The sequence below is a fragment of the Lithobates pipiens genome, unplaced genomic scaffold (genome assembly GCF_037356315.1).
Source record: "Lithobates pipiens isolate NorthernLeopardFrog02 unplaced genomic scaffold, aLitPip1_a1.2 Scaffold_16, whole genome shotgun sequence".
NCBI classification, from domain to species: Eukaryota; Metazoa; Chordata; class Amphibia; order Anura; family Ranidae; genus Lithobates; species Lithobates pipiens.
In genome coordinates this window covers 175,992,984-176,009,191 of record NW_027507748.1, presented here as the reverse complement: position 1 = coordinate 176,009,191, position 16,208 = coordinate 175,992,984, and the positions used below count along the sequence as shown (strand labels likewise).

The 16,208-nt window shown below is 44.2% G+C and overlaps 1 protein-coding gene across 1 annotated transcript in view; it reads right to left on the bottom strand.

Annotated features, from left to right (window-relative positions):
- The window catches only part of LOC143982240 (acetylserotonin O-methyltransferase-like), a 79,969-nt gene extending 71,353 nt beyond the window's left edge, over positions 1-8,616 (bottom strand). Inside the window, exon 1 of the mRNA XM_077480794.1 lies at positions 8,488-8,616. Within this exon, the coding sequence (XP_077336920.1) occupies positions 8,488-8,592 (105 nt within the window). The 5' untranslated portion in view covers positions 8,593-8,616. The remainder of the gene's footprint in view (positions 1-8,487) is intronic.
- Positions 8,617-16,208: the final 7,592 nt, after the last annotated feature.

Here is a 16,208-nt window from a genome sequence, read left to right as displayed (position 1 = left end):
AAGACTGAAGAATCCTGGAACTCCCGATCTGCTTATTCTATTCCAGCTCAGTTTGTTTTAGTAAAGAAAAATAAACTGTTTACTTTGCAATGACATTGTCCCTTAAGCTTAGTGATTGTGAGGAATCTATGTTGAATTCCATCATCCAATCACATGCAAGCAAAAAAAAATAATTCCTTGCAGGTCATTGGGTAATCATTGCAAAGTGAATTTCCACAACATTCACTATGCTCAGGGAAAATTCCCTTGCAAATGCAAATTCCCCTGCAAAGTGAACAGCCTAATCGCCTTTTGTAAATCAACTTCAGTGACTCTAAAGGACTGAAGCTAATGGATCGGCCTGACAATCACACTCAAAGGGACAGCTCAGCGACGGCAGTCTACATATTTTCTGAGTATAGAAAATAGTACACAAATTGAAACAAAACAAAAACACAGTAGTGTATAAAAGATAATTATGTCACCTACCTAAAGTGTAAAACACCTGGGGTTTCAAGGTTCGCCATCACTGGTCTAATCTCTTCCATATCTGACCAGCTACTCTGTATCCACTTTCAAATGAGTAGCCTGCCAGGGAGATCGCAAGAAAGATCTCTCATATATACACTGCCCCACTGATTTTTTCCTTCCTCCATACCAGTGTTATTACTCAGTATTCCTGATAGGATATGGCTCCACATTCATGCAACAAATAGAGGATACATAGTGCTCTCTGTTTGCAACATTAAAATGCCCCTAATTAAAAAATACTTACAAGATATTCAATTAAAACCAGCTCTGTATAGTCCTGCTCACCACTGTGGCTGCATGACCTCACTAGCTCGGCTCCTGATCTCTACACACGTATTGCCCTCTGATTAGGCTTTCTCAATAGACGAGCGGGCCGCCTCACCTGAGCCCTTAAAGAGTTCAGTGTTACCATAGCCTAACTATTTAAGGGCTCGGGTGAGGCAGCCTGCCCAGCTCACACTAGTGCAATTTCAGATGCGACTTTAGTCGCACAGATTTGCATGAAAAAGATCATATTGTACCCGTTCACATCAATGAGACTCAGCACAGTGTGATTTTGGAAAAGGTTCCTGTACTACTTTGATGTGATTTCAGTGTGCTTTTGGCTTTATTAACCACTTTAATACTGGCCACTTTTACCCCCTTCATGCGCAGTCGCATTTTGAATGACAAGTGTGCGGTCATGCAACACTATACCCAAAATACATTTTTATAACTTTGTTAACACAACTAGAGCTTTCTTTTGGTGGTACTTAATCACCACTGGGTACTTTTTTTTACTAAACAAAAAAGAAAATGAAAATTTTGAAAAAGAAAATAGTTTCTGCAAATAAATACTCTCTTCAAAAATGTAGGCCAAAATGTTTTCTGCTACATTTCTTTGGTGAAAATAATGTAAATAAGTATATATTATTTGAGGCCCAAAATGTTAGAACAATACAAATATCCCCAAAAGAAACTCTTATGAAAGTAGATAACCCAAGGTATTTTGTAAGAGGCATGGCAAGTTTTTTGAAGGTGGAATTTTTTGTCTTCGTTTTTTGGAAAATGTTTTTTTTACACACTTTCACCTGTGCAGTACAGTGTACTCATATAACTTGTGTGGCAGTGATCAGGTTCACTGACTGGTGACTGTAGAAAAAAAAAATTCAGTTTTTTATTTTTTATTACATTTGTTTTCTTTTTTTATATATTTTTTTATCACTGTGACCAGAGTAACATAATGTTACCATGTTACCATAGTAACACAGTACTACTCTGGGGAAGTGATCAGGATTTTTTTTTCTTTACACAATGATTGCTTATAGCAATGAATTTAATTGCTGTAAGCAAGCATTCTACTGAATGAAACTGATTCATTCAGTTTGTTTTGTTGTGATTAGCTGTGATTGGCATGTGCTAATCACATGGTACAGATGGGTCCTGTCTATACCATGTGATCACATTGACCAATCACAGCTAACACAATTGTACACAATGGATGGCATGAAAGGAAGCCACCCATTGTTTACAACTATCATGTGATCTGCTGTGATTGCTCTAAATCTAAGGGGTAGATCTGAAATGAGTGGAAGCTCTGCTGATTTTATGACAATCACGTGCAAGCTAAAATGCTGTTTATTTTCCTTGCATGCCCCCCTCGGATCTACAGTGACTTTACTTCCAAGTGCACTTTCAGTGGATTTTCCTTTCGTAAAATAACCTCCTTTGGGTTATTTTTGTTCAGCAGTGGCTTTGGCCTTGGAACTCTCCCATGGATGCCATTTTTACCCAGTCTCTTTCTTATTGTTGAATCATGTACACTGATCTTACCTGAGGCAAGTGAGGCCTGCAGTTCTTTAGATGTTGTTCTGGGTTCTTTCATGACCTCCTGGATAAGTCGCTGTCATGCTCTTGGAGACATTTTTGTAGGCCGGCCACTCCTGGGGAGGTTCACCACTGTTACAAGTTATCTCTATTTGTGGATAATGGCTCTCCCTTTGGTTTACTGGAGTTTCAAAGCCTTTGAAATGACTTTGAAGCCTTTCCTAGACTGATACATGTACATTACTTTGTTTCTAATCTGTTCTTGATTTTTTTAGATTTTGGCATGATGTGTGGCTTTTTGTGATCTGTTAGCGTGCTTCACTTTTTCAATAGCTTCTATTTATGTGATTTCTTGATTCAACAGGTGTGGCAGTAATCAGACCTGGGTGTAGCAAATGAAATTGATTATTTATTATTAATTATTTATTAATTTTTTTTCCCCAAAAATTGTGGTTACTCACAGCTCCTTTATGATTCAGCATTGGAGGGGGCAATTACTTTTTCACATAGGGCCAGGCAGGTTTGAACAGCTTTTTTCCCTTAATAAACAAAATAATAATTTAAAAACGGAATCTTGGATTTACGCAGGTTATCTGTAGTATTATCTGTAGTATTAAAATGTGTTTGATCTGAATCATTGTGCTACAACTTGGAGACTCTCAAATATAGAGGTAGGACTGCAGTATACAGAGGAGCCTTGGCGAAGCACTGCAACTCTACATATATTTGCAAATGTGGGCTACTAAAACCATGAACTGTTAACTGCTTAACTGGTTGCCGACCGACGGCCGTCAAATGACGGCCAGGCGGCGCACCTATTGTGGCGGGAGGACGTCATATGACGTCCTCCCGTTTAAACAGGGAATGCGCGCGATCGTGCGCGCGCATCCCTGTTTCTTCGGTGGCGGCGTGTCACGGAGACACCGCTCGCCACCGAAGGGGGTGAACAGCCATTCGTTATGGCTGTTTACCACGTGATCGGCCGTGATGAAGTCACGGCCGATCACAGATGGTCACACCCCGAACGTGCACGGCGCATGCGCGCGATCGCGAGCGCGCTGCGCGTGCATGTCGGTGGCGGCGTGTTCCCCGGGAACACTGCTCGTCACCGACGCTGGTAAACAGCCATTGGCCGGCTGTTTACCCACGTGATCGGCTGTGATCCTTTCACAGCCGATCACTAAAATGTAAACAAACCGCGGTAACAGGATGTTACCGGGTTCTCCTCCTCACACACCGATCGTGTGTGAGGAGGAGATTGCGGTAACATCTCGTTACCGCATACAGTGTACACCAATCACACTGATTGCCCCCCCCCCCAATAAAGAGGACCTGTCACCACCCCTCATAGTACCTGTCAATCACAGTCCATCAGAGTACCTGTCCCAGCCCATCAGAGTACCCGAGTACCTGTCCCAGCCCATCTGAGTACCCGAGTACCTGTCCCAGCCCATCTGAGTACCCGAGTACCTGTCCCGGCCCATCAGAGTACCCGAGTACCTGTCCCGGCCCATCAGAGTACCCGAGTACCTGTCCCGGCTCATCAGAGTACCCGAGTACCTGTCCCGGCCCATCTGAGTACCCGAGTACCTGTCCCGGCCCATCTGAGTACCCGAGTACCTGTCCCGGCCCATCTGAGTACCCGAGTACCTGTCCCGGCCTATCTGAGTACCCGAGTACCTGTCACGGCAGATCAGAGTACCCGAGTACCTGTCGCGGCACATCAGGGTACCCGAGTACCTGTCACGGCACATCAGGGTACCCGAGTACCTGTCACGGCACATCAGGGTACCCGAGTACCTGTCACGGCACATCAGGGTACCCGAGTACCTGTCACAGCCCATCTGAGTACCCGAGTACCTGTCACAGTCCATCTGAGTACCCGAGTACCTGTCACAGTCCATATGAGTACCTGTCACCGCCCTTCAGAGTACCCAAATACCAGTCACCAGGCCATCAGAGTACCTGAGTACTTGTCACCAGGCCATCAGAGTACCTGAGTACCTGTCACCGTCCATCAGAGTACCCGAGTACCTGTCACCGTCCATCAGAGTACCCGAGTACCTGTCACAGTCCATTAGAGTACCGAGTACCTGTCACAGTCCATTAGAGTACCGAGTACCTGTCACAGTCCATTAGAGTACCCGAGTACCTGTCACAGTCCATTAGAGTACCCGAGTACCTGTCACAGTCCATCAGGGTACCCGAGTACCTGTCACAGTCCATCAGGGTACCCGAGTACCTGTCACAGTCCATCAGGGTACCCGAGTACCTGTCACAGTCCATCTGAGTACCCGAGTACCTGTCACAGTTCATCTGAGTACCCGAGTACCTGTCAAAGTCCATATGAGTACCTGTCACCGCCCTTCAGAGTACCCAAATACCAGTCACCAAACCATCAGAGTACCTGTCACCAGGCCATCAGAGTACCTGAGTACTTGTCACCAGGCCATCAGAGTACCCGAGTACCTGTCACCAGGCCATCAGAGTACCCGAGTACCTGTCACCAGGCCATCAAAGTACCCGAGTACCTGTCACCAGGCCATCAGAGTACCCGAGTACCTATTTGCAGCCCATGTCTCATAGAATATACGTTGGGGTGTTTGCTTTCCAAAATGGGGTCATTTTGTGGGTAATTTCACTGTCCTGGTGGTCCAGGACCTTCAAAAGTGTGATGGGTAGGAATGAAATGAGATGTGTCATTTATGCTCCTAGAACGCCTGAACGTACTACTTCAATGTTCGGCCTCTCTATGTGGCCAGGCTGTGTAAAAGTCCTACACATGTGGTATCGCCATACTCGGGAGGAGTAGCAGAATGTATTTTGGGGTGTAATTTTTGCTATATACATGCTATGTGTTAGAAATATCTTATAAATTGACAATTTTGTGTAAAAAAAATGTGTTTTAATTTTTTTCCACATATTCCAAAAACTTCTGGAAAAAAATGAACCATTCAAAAGACTCATTATGCCTCACAGATTATACGTTGGGGTGTCTGCTTTCCAAAATGGGGTCATTTTATGGGAAATTCCATTGTCCTGGTACTCCAGGGACTTCAAAAGTGTAATAGGTGGTTGAGAAATGAGATGCGTCATTTTTGCTCGTAGAACGTCTGAAGGTACTACATCAATGTTGGTGCTCTGTATGTGGCCAGGCTGTGTAAAAGTCTCACACATGTGGTATCGCCGTACTCGGGAAGAGTAGCAGAATGTATTTTGGGGTGTAATTTGTTGTATGCATATGCTGTGTGTGAGAAATAACCTGATAATATGACAATTTAGTAAAAAAAAAAAAAAAATCTTCATTTTGCAAAGAATTGTGGGAAAAAATGACAACTTAAAAAAACTCACCATGCTACTTACTTAATACCTTGGAATGTCTACTTTGTAAAAAGGGGTAATTTGGGGGGTATTTGTACTTTCCTGACTTGTTAGTGTCTCAAGAAATGAGATACACCTGATGTACTGAAGGCCTCATCAGAAGTGATCAATTTTCAGTGATTGGCACCATAGTTTGTAGACTCTATAACTTTCACAAAGACCAAATAATATATACTAATGTGGGTTATTTTTACCAAAGATATGTAGCAGTATAAATTTTAGCCAAAATTTATGAAGAAAAATTAATGATTAGCAAAAATGTATGACAGAAACCAAGAAAAATGCATTTTTTTCACAAAATTTACGTTTTATTTTATTTATAGCACAAAAAATAAAAAAACCACTAGTGATTAAATACCACTAAAAGAAAGCTCTATTTGTGTGGAAAAAAGGACGCAAGTTTCATATGGATACAGTGTTGGATGACTGAGTAATTGTCATTCAAACTGTGAGAGCGCTGAAAGCTGAAAATTGGTCTGGTCAGGAAGGGGGTGTAACTGCACTGTATTGAGGTGGTTAAGGACCACCTCCTGCACATATACGTCGGAAGAATGGCACGGCTGGGTACAATCATGTACCTGTACATGGCTCTTTAAGTGCCCAGCTCCTGAACTCCGTGACCGTGGCTGCGGGACCAGCAGACCCGATCGCCGCTGGTGTGCCGCGATCGGGTCACAGAGCTCAAGAACGAGGAGAGGTTTGTGTAAACAAACCTCTCCCTGTGCTTCCTACTGTGGCTGTCACCGATCGTCTGTTCCCTGTTATAGGGAAAGACGATCAGTGACATCACATGCCAGGCCACGCCCCCTATAATAAAAAAAACATAACATCATACATAACCCCTCCCCCCTTATGGATTACTCCTTCACTGCCAGTGTCATTTACACAGTAATCGGTGCATTTAAATAGCACTGATTGCTGTATAAATGACAATGGTCCCAAAAATGTGTCAAGAATGTCTGATGTGTCCGCCATAATGTCGCAGTCACAATAAAAATCACTGATCGCCGCCATTACTAGTAAAAAAAAAAAAATAATAAAAATGCTATAAAACTATCCCCTATTTTGTAATAACTTTTGCGCAAACCAATCAATCGCTAATTGCGATTTTTTTTTTACCAAAAATATGTAGAAGAATATATATCGGCCTAAACTGAGAATTTTTTTTTTTTTTTTATATTTTTGGGAAATATTTATTATAGCAAAAAGTAAAAAATATTGAATTTTTTTCAAAATTGTCGCTCTATTTTTGTTTATAGCGCAAAAAATAAAAAACGCAAAGGTGATCAAATACCACCAAAAGAAAGCTCTATTTGTGGGGAAAAAAAGGACGCCAATTTTGTTTGAGAGCCACGTCGCACAATTGTCAGTTAAAGCGACGCAGTGCCGAATCGCAAAAAGGTGCTTGGTCCTTTGGCTGCAAATTGGTCCGGTGCTTAAGTGGTTACACAGGGTCAGTTTGTTGTTTTGCAGGCTGGTAAGTGTTTTGGCAAATGTTTGCCTTTTTGTAAAATGGTATATAGTACCTCAGCATATACCAATGTAAGATAGAGAATGTTAAAAAGAAACGTGGGCATATGTGTAAATGACATGTTGTTGTAGGGGCTAATTTTAATACCAGCAATAGGAACAATTCAGATAATTGATTATGTAATACCAAGTAGCTTACATTTTACCTTGACATTTATGCCATAGGGCAGGGGTCTCCAAACTATGGCCCTCCAGTTGTTCAGGAACTACAATTCCCTTCATGCCTAGTCATGTCTGTGAATGTCAGAGATTTACAACGCCTCATGGGACGTGTAGTTCTGCAACAGCTGGAGAGCCATAGTTTGAAGATACCTGCTATAGAGTATCAACAAGAAGCAGTTCCTGAAATTCAGGACAGATTTTGCAAAAGTGTTTTGCATGAATTGTAAAAGTGACACAGAGTGTGCCAAATTCATGTAGCTGTCTAGAACTTTTGCTTGAATTTAGTACACGCTGCAACACTTTTTGAATGCATGCGAGACACTTACGTAAAATCTGTCTCTCCTTATGCCAAAAGAGAGTTGGTCTTAACACCACTTTTGTGAGATACAAACTGTCCACATTTTGTTTGAATTTGGCGCATTCACTCTGCCATAATTTAAAAGTGACACATTTTAAAACTACCTGAATTTGGTGCAGGAGTCGCTGTCAGAACCAAAAGTTTTGCAGATGTTTTATGACTTTGTTGCCATACAGTAACAAGAAGGATTTATCCCAGAAAAGGTTTACAGCAGCTTTATTGAATTCCCCCCAAACTGTCCCTATTCTATCTTCAATTTGGCTCAGGTCTTGCACCACAATGTAGAAGTGAAAGAAATTAGGACTACCTGAATTTGGCACACAAGTCGCTATCAGAACCAGAATTGTCACAGATGTTTGTTTTTATTAGGTGCAACACATTAACAAGAGCAATCCACACCAGAAAAGTAGAACAGCAGCTTTATTGAATTTCCCCTAATGGGCTGTGTCCAGTTTATACATTTTAAATTTAGTAATATTTTTGGAAGGCCATTACCTCATATTACCTCATATTACCTTGGTACTTAGATCAGATAAAACAATGACTAAACAAATAGTTCTCTAAAAAGGGGAAATAATGTTCACATGATTTCTGCTGTAAAATGAATCTCTAATAGGCAATATGGAGCTGTTCAGTGGATGCATATATAAAAGTCACAAACAATGAACAATGAACCAAAGTAGGAATACTAAATATAAAGCAAACAGTATTTATTTAGTATAAAAAAGGTATATTCTTACCTTTGAAGCTAAAAAGCCATCCTTATAATCCAGCAATTGCTTTGGATAGTCAAGATCGGAGGAGTTCATGTTGGTGTGATATTCAGTGGCTTGGTCTGTCATCATAAGCTGCTTGTCATCTGCATATATAATACTATAAAGAACTAAGCCAGGCTTAGACAGTTGATTCCACACATGACCTAATTTTGGGGGCAGCCTATTCCCGGATTTATTGAAGCTGTTAAGAGGTGGAGACTGTAGATGTGGTTATCATGAGCTGCATTGATCTCCTATAATTTAAAAGATCCCATGTCTCTGATAAGGAGCTTGAGTACTTGGAAACATGGGCACATTTGGAGGATCACATGAATTGCAGTGTTTCACCCACAAAAATGTAGCAAATTTGTATAAGAAACATCCAGTAAAAAGGACATAATGTCCTAATAAAATGACATTATAACAATTGTGCATTATCAAAACATCCTAAAGCAGTACTAATAATACTCTGGCAAATTCAAATACACCCAGAGGACTGCAAAACGTGGAAAAAACAGTCAGCCCACATGAGTTCTTTTGATGGATAACAACATGTTTCAGGACTGTATTCCTTCCTCGGGGGAAGTAGTGGGCATTTGTACTTCGAAAATATAGATATATTGTATAACAAGCAGTACAGATCATTGCATAAAAAATCATAGTTCATATACACATAAAACATGTACAGAGTATAGGCTGTTATCAGTACTTATACTTGAACATTTTTCATGTTACAACCAAAAACATAAATGTATTTAATTTGGATTTTATGTGATAGACCAACACAAAATGGCATATAGTTGTGAAGTGGAAGGAAAATTATAAATGTTTGTTCTTTAACAAATAAATATCTGAAAAGTGTGGTGTGCATTTGTATTCAGCCCTTTTTACTCAGAAGCAACCTAATAAATAGAGTCCCCCTGTGTGCAATTTAATCTCAGTATTAATATTGTTCTGTGAAGCCCTCAGAGGTTTGCTAGAGAACCTTTGTGAACAAACAGCACCATGAAGGCCAAGGAACACACCAGACAGGTCAGGGAAAAGTTGTGGAGAGGTTTAAAACAGGGTTAGATTATATGAAAAAGTATTTCAAGCTTTGAACATCTCACGGAGCACTGTTCACTCCATCATCTGAAAATGGAAAGAGTATGGCACAACTGCAAACCTACCAAGACATGGCTATCCACCAAAACTGACAGGCCAGGCTAGGGGAGCATTAATCAGAGAAGAAGCCAAGAGGCCCATGGTAACTCTGGAGGAACTGCAGCGATCCACAGATCAGGTGGGAGAATCTGTCTACAGGACAACGATAATGCCGCGTACACACGATCAGACTATCCGGCTGACTTTTCAGCAGAGGTCTGCTGGACTTTCCAAAGGAGCAGACTTGCCCACACACAACCGCACACAAACTGACTTTTCTGGCAGACTAGGTCTGGCGGACAATCCGCCGGACTTTCCGCGGAGGTTCCCCGGACTTTCCAAATGAACGGACTTGCCCACACATGTAGTAAAGTCCATTCATTTTGAACGTGACTTCAGGTACAACGGGACTAGCGAAGAAAGAGTCAATGTTGCTGCCTCCATTGGCGAGATTGACACCTTGTGTGCCCCGTTGCCTGGTATGGGTTTTAAGGGTAACCCCTACACTGAAAAATGGTGTGGGGGTCTCCCCAAAGTCCATACCAGACCCTTATCCAAGCACTCAGCCCGGCCGGTCAGAAAAGGGGATGGGGATGAGCGAGCCCCCCCCCCTCCTGAACCGTGCCAGGCCCTCAATATGGGGGGTGGGTGCTTTTTGGAAAGAGGCCCTGCAGCCCCCCACCCCAAAGCACCTTGTCCCCATGTTGATGAGGACAAGGGCCTCTTCTCTACAAACCCTGGCCATTGGTTGTTGGGGTCTGCGGGCGGGGGGCTTATCGGAATCCGGGAGCCCCCTTTAATAAGGGGGCCCCCAGATCCCGGCCCCCACCCTATGTGAATGAGTATGGGGTACATCTGACCCCCTACCCATTTACCTGGGGGGGAAAGTGTAAATCAAAAAACACACAACACAGGTTTTTAAAGTAGTTTATTAGATGCTGGAAAGTGCGGAGAAGTCGGAAGAAGACCCCCGAAGCCAGAAGAAGACCCCCGGTCGACGAATGTGAAAGCCGGGCTACTCCGCTAGTAAAAGAGTGGCAAAAGAGCAGAAGATAGGAGGAGCCCGGTGAGAAGACCCCAAAGTTGGAAGAAGACCCCCGGAGCTGCCTAATAAACGACTTTAAAAACCTGTGTTGTATGTATTTTTATTTACACTTTTCCCCCCAGGTGAATGGGTAAGGGTACGATGTACCGCATACTCATTCACATAGGGTGGGGGCCGGGATCTGGGGGCCCCCTTATTAAAGGGGGCTCCCAGATTCCGGTAAGCCCCACGTCCGCAGACCCCGACAACCAACAGACTGAGTTGTCTTGAAGAGGCCCTTGTCCTCGTCAACATGGGGACAAGGGGCTTTGGGTGGGGGGCCGCAGGGCCCCCCTTCCCCAAAGCACCTACCCCCCATGTTGAGGGCAAGCTGCCTGGTACGGTTCAGGAGGGGGGGTTCAGGAGAGGCCGGGCTGTGTGCTCGGATAAGGGTCTGTTTTTTTGGCATAGGGGTTCCCATTAAAATCCATAACAGGCGACGGGGCTAGCAAGGTGTCAATCTCGCCCATAGAGGCGGCGACATTGACTTCCTTCTTTAGTCCCATCGCACCTGAAGTCACATTCAAAATGAATGGACTTTACTTCGGGTGTGGGCAAGTCCATTCATTTGAAAAGTCCGGCGGACTAGCACACAGACGAGCGGATTGTCCGCGGATTGTCCACCGGAAAGCCGAGTTCCATACACGGTCGAATTGTCCGGTGTACAGTCCGATCGTGTGTATGCAGCATTAGTCACACACTCCACAAATCTGGCCTTTATGGAAGAGGGGCAAGAAGAAAGCCATTGTTGAAAGAAAGCCATAAGAAGTCCCGTTTTCAGTTTGCAAAAAGCCATGTGGGGGACACAGTAAACATGTGGAAGAAGGTGCTCTGGTCGATGAGACCAAAATTTTACTTTTTTGGCTTAAAAGCAAAACGCTGTGTGTGGCAGGAAACTAACACTGCATAATGTCCTGAACACATCATGCTTTTCTTCAGCAGGGACAGAGTTGATGGGAAGATGGATGGAGTTAAATACAGGGCAATCTTAGAAGAAAACCTGCAAAAGACTTGAGACTGGGGTGGAGGCTCACCCTCCAGCAGGACAATGACCCTAAACATACAGCTAGAGCTACAATGGAATGGTTTCGATCAAAGCATATTCATGTGTTAGAATAGCCCAGTCAACGTTCAGACCTAAATCCAATTGAGAATCTGCGGCAAGACTTGAAAATTGTTGATCACAGATGCTCTCCATCCAATTTGATAGAACTTGAGCTATTTTGCATGACAAATGGGCAAATATTTGACTCTCTAGATGTGCAAAGCTGGTAGAGACATCCGCAAAAAGGTTTGCAGTTGTAGTGACAGCGAAAGGTGGTTCTACAAAGTATTGACTCAGGGGGCTGAATACAAATGCATGGCACTCTTTTCAGAAATGTATTTATAAAAATATTTGAAAAACAGTTATCATTTTCCTTCCACTTCACAATTATGTGCCACTTTGTGTTGGTCTATCACATAAAATCCCAATAAAGTACATTTACGTTTTTGGTTGTAACATGACAAAATGTGGAAAATGTTAAGGGGTACAAATATTTTTTCAAGGCACTGTGCATAGAAGGTCATTGTCATGGTTATGCAGTGATCTTCCTCTGTTTGCTTACCTCCCCTCATGTGTTCAGACTAAGAGGCCAGCCACTTCCACCTGGTGGTTTTTATAACCTCTCCTCTAAGCGCGGCTCCACCCCAGGCCCTATCAGGGAACCCTATATTAACCTGTGCACTGCAAGCCAGCGGTGCTGATTAACTATTGTGTGTTTGGATTCCTGTTTCCTGCTTGCTGTGTGCTCTACGTTTGACACTGTTAGCGACCTTGGCTTGTTCTCAACGATTCCTGTCTGCTTGTGACCTTGACCTTTTGCATGTTCCCGACCATCCCTGTCTGCCTGTGACCCTAAACCTTTGGCGTGTACTTTGTTGTTCCTGTCTGCTAGCTGCCCTGACCTCTGCCGTATCCCCTTACTATCCTTGTCGTTCCAGCCTGCTTCCTTCTCCTGTAGTCTAATGTGAGCGTGAGCTGTGAGACCCTAGGGGCCACGACCTGGAGCCAGACTGCAGCGAAGTCCATCCTCACCACTGGAGGCTCTGGTGAACACCCGCTGGCGCTTAGACTCCGCGCCCTGGGGAATCTATGCTCCAGCTCCCATTGGGATCTGTGTTAGTGATCCTGTAGACCTGTGTCCTCCATATCCTTGGGTACAATCTGCAGCAGTCAGTCCTAAGGTACACTACCTAGCGGTGCACTTCCGAATCCTACGGAGTACATCTGTCACCTGGTCTCAGGTGACCTGACAGTCATTTAGACCAACTTTAATTCTATTTGACGGGCTGTTGCATAACATCCCTCCAACGCAGGCAAGGGGACTCTCAGGGCGTTCTACCATGCATCCACAAGGACGCCAGCAAGGAAAAGTATAGCATCTGCAAATCAAAATAGGAATCAAGAGTTACTCAAAGATTGTGAGGTAAAATTATCAAATGGGATCATACATTGTGCATAGAGATTCTATATGGAAAGACTAAGGAGTAGTATCAACAAAAAGTCCCAATAGAAGGAAATATGAATTTGTGAATACTTCAAAGTCCAAAGTGTTAAGGACTCCACTACAGAGTCCAATTCACCTGTTGTAAACACTTAAGGGATAATCCAGTTTGCATCACTTGGTTGCAGTATGTCGGACTGACTCACTCTCCAAGGTGTATGAATTCAGTAAGGACCATATATTGCAGACATCCACATGGATTCCAAGATTCCAAGTCTGGGGTGATGTGACAGTGTCGCATGCGTAGGCTTGGCCTACGCGCGTGACACTGTTCCACTACCCCAGACTTGAAGGGCCGAGCCTACGCACGCGATACTGTCACGCCACCCTAGACTTGGGCCGAGCCTACACACGCAACACTGTCACGCCACCCCAGATTTGGAATCTTTGCTGTACAGCCTGGAATTTGTGTTTTTATGCGCATATTCATTTTTATCATGTTAGAAAACCTGTACCCTGTATGTATATTAAACTTTTAGCGGATTTACACTATGTGGTTTCCTTCGCACGTGGTAATTACAACAATGGATTTGCACAACTGACATTCAATTCCATCCGTGGTGTTTGTCGCCAAGGCATACACTTTGGACTCAAGTCTTCACCAATTCCTATTTCCTCCACTCTCTATTGGGACGTCATGTGCTGTCAGAAGGGGCGGTGCTACTGGGTGATCTATCTGGGTGGCCCCACCCCTCACCTATATAAGAACTGTCAAAGCGCTGAGCAGGCATACGGCAGGTAGCCTCCCAAGAGGCGGAGAAATTTGTATCTATTTTTCGGGTGTGGCGGGTGTCGTGATTGACGATAGATATACATCAAGGGACATTATTTTTTTTTTGATTGTCCTGATGTTAACCCCTTCCCTGCCACTGTCATTAAACAGTGACAGTGCATTTTTTTTAGCACTGATCACTGTATTGGTGCCATTGGTCCTTTTAGCTGATTTACACTATGTGGTTTCCTTCGCACGTGGTGATTACAACAATGGATTTGCACAACTGACATTCAATTCCATCCGTGGTGTTTGTCGCCAAGACCTACACTTTGGACTCAAGTCTTCACCAATTTCTATTTCCTCCACTCTCTCTATTGGGACGTCAGGTGATGTCAGAAGGGGCGGTGCTACTGGGTGACCTATCTGGGTGGCCCCGCCCCTCACCTATGTAATAACTGTCAAAACACTGAGCAGGCATACGGCAGGTAGCCCTCCAGGCGTTTTTTTAATCTATTTTTCGGGTCTGGCGGGTGTCGTGATTGACGATGGATATCAATGGACACTATTTTTTTTTTACTACTTCCGGACCTCCCAGTGCACATTTACTGTGGCAGGGCAGCCTGGCTGTGCAAAACAATGTACAGTACCTGTATGTTGTTTCCGCCTCGGGGTCTGGGGCGTGGGCGCGTGTCACCAGCGACCCTCTTCCGCTTTGATTGGCTCCCACTTTGTCCAATCAGACTGTTCTGCAGCCGTGATTGCCAAAGAACCTGCTGATCATTCGCTGGAGAGGCAGATGTAAACAAGGCAGCCCGCCGTTCTGTCAGAGAGGAAGAGAAAGATTTTGTCTTCCTGCTAATCAGGAACTCATCTCTCTCTCTCCTCTAGTGCATCCCACACAGTTAGAAATCACTCCCTAGGAGCACACTGAACCCTTCGATTGTCCCTGATGTTAACCCCTTCCCTGCCACTGTCATTTAAACAGTGACAGTGCATTTTTTTAGCACTGATCACTGTATTGGTGTCACTGGTTCTCAGAAAGTGTCACTTATGCCTCGTACACACAACTATCCGGCGGACTTAGTCTGGCGGACTTCCCGTCGGACTGTCCGCTGGACTTTCCGAACGGGCTACTTGCCCACACACGGCACTTTTTCAGCAGGCTAATACGGCGTACTAAGTCCGCCGGACTATCCGCCGTACCTTTGAAATGAACGGACTCGCCCACACACGCGGAGGAAAGTCAGCTCATTTTGAGCGTGTCTCCAGGTAGCTGGGGCCAGCGAAGGAGGCGTCGCTGGCCCGTCACCTGGTATGGACTTAAAAGGGAACCCCAACGCCGAAAAAATCGGCGTGGGGCTCCCCCCCAGGTCCACATCAGACCCTTGTCCGAGCAGGCTACCCGGCTGGTCAGGAAAGGGGGGGACAAGCGAGCGCCCCCCCGAGCCGTACCAGGCCGCGTGCCCTCAACATGGGGGGGTGCCTTGGGGAAGGGGGGGCCGCGCGGCACCCCCACCCCAAAGCACCTTGTCCCCATGTTGATGAGGACAAGGGCCTCTTCCCGACAACCCTGGCCATTGGTTGTCGGGGTCTGCGGGCCCCCGGATCCCGGCCCCCCACCCTATGTGAATGAGTATGGGGTACAATGTACCCCTACCCATTCACCTGTAAATAAAAGTTAAAAAAAACACAACACACAAGGGTTAAAATAGTTTATTGCACAGCTTCCGGGGGTCTTCTGTCCGTCTTCGGGGGTCTTCTCGCCGGACTCCTCCACTATCTTCTGCTAGCTCTTTTGCTCGTGTGATCATGTGTACGTGGCATGTGTCCAATTCATCCACCACAATGTCACAGTCCCACTAAAGATCGTTGATTGCTGTCTTTACTAGTACAAATATATTGTAACCGTGATAACTTTTGCTCAAACCAATCAATATTGGCTTATTGGGATTTTTTTTTACTAAAAATATGTAGCAGAATAAATATTGGCCTAAATTGATGAAGAAATTTGATATTTTTTTTTTAAATGTATTGGATGTGTTTTATAACAGAAAGTAAAAAATATTGTTTGTTTTCAAAATTGTCTGTCTTTTTTTGTTGAAAGCACAAAAAAAAATAAAAAAAATACAGAGGTACTCAAATACCACCAAAAGAAAGCTCTATTTGTGGGAAAAAAAATACACAAATTTTGTTTGGGTACAGCGGCAAGTGTCAGTTA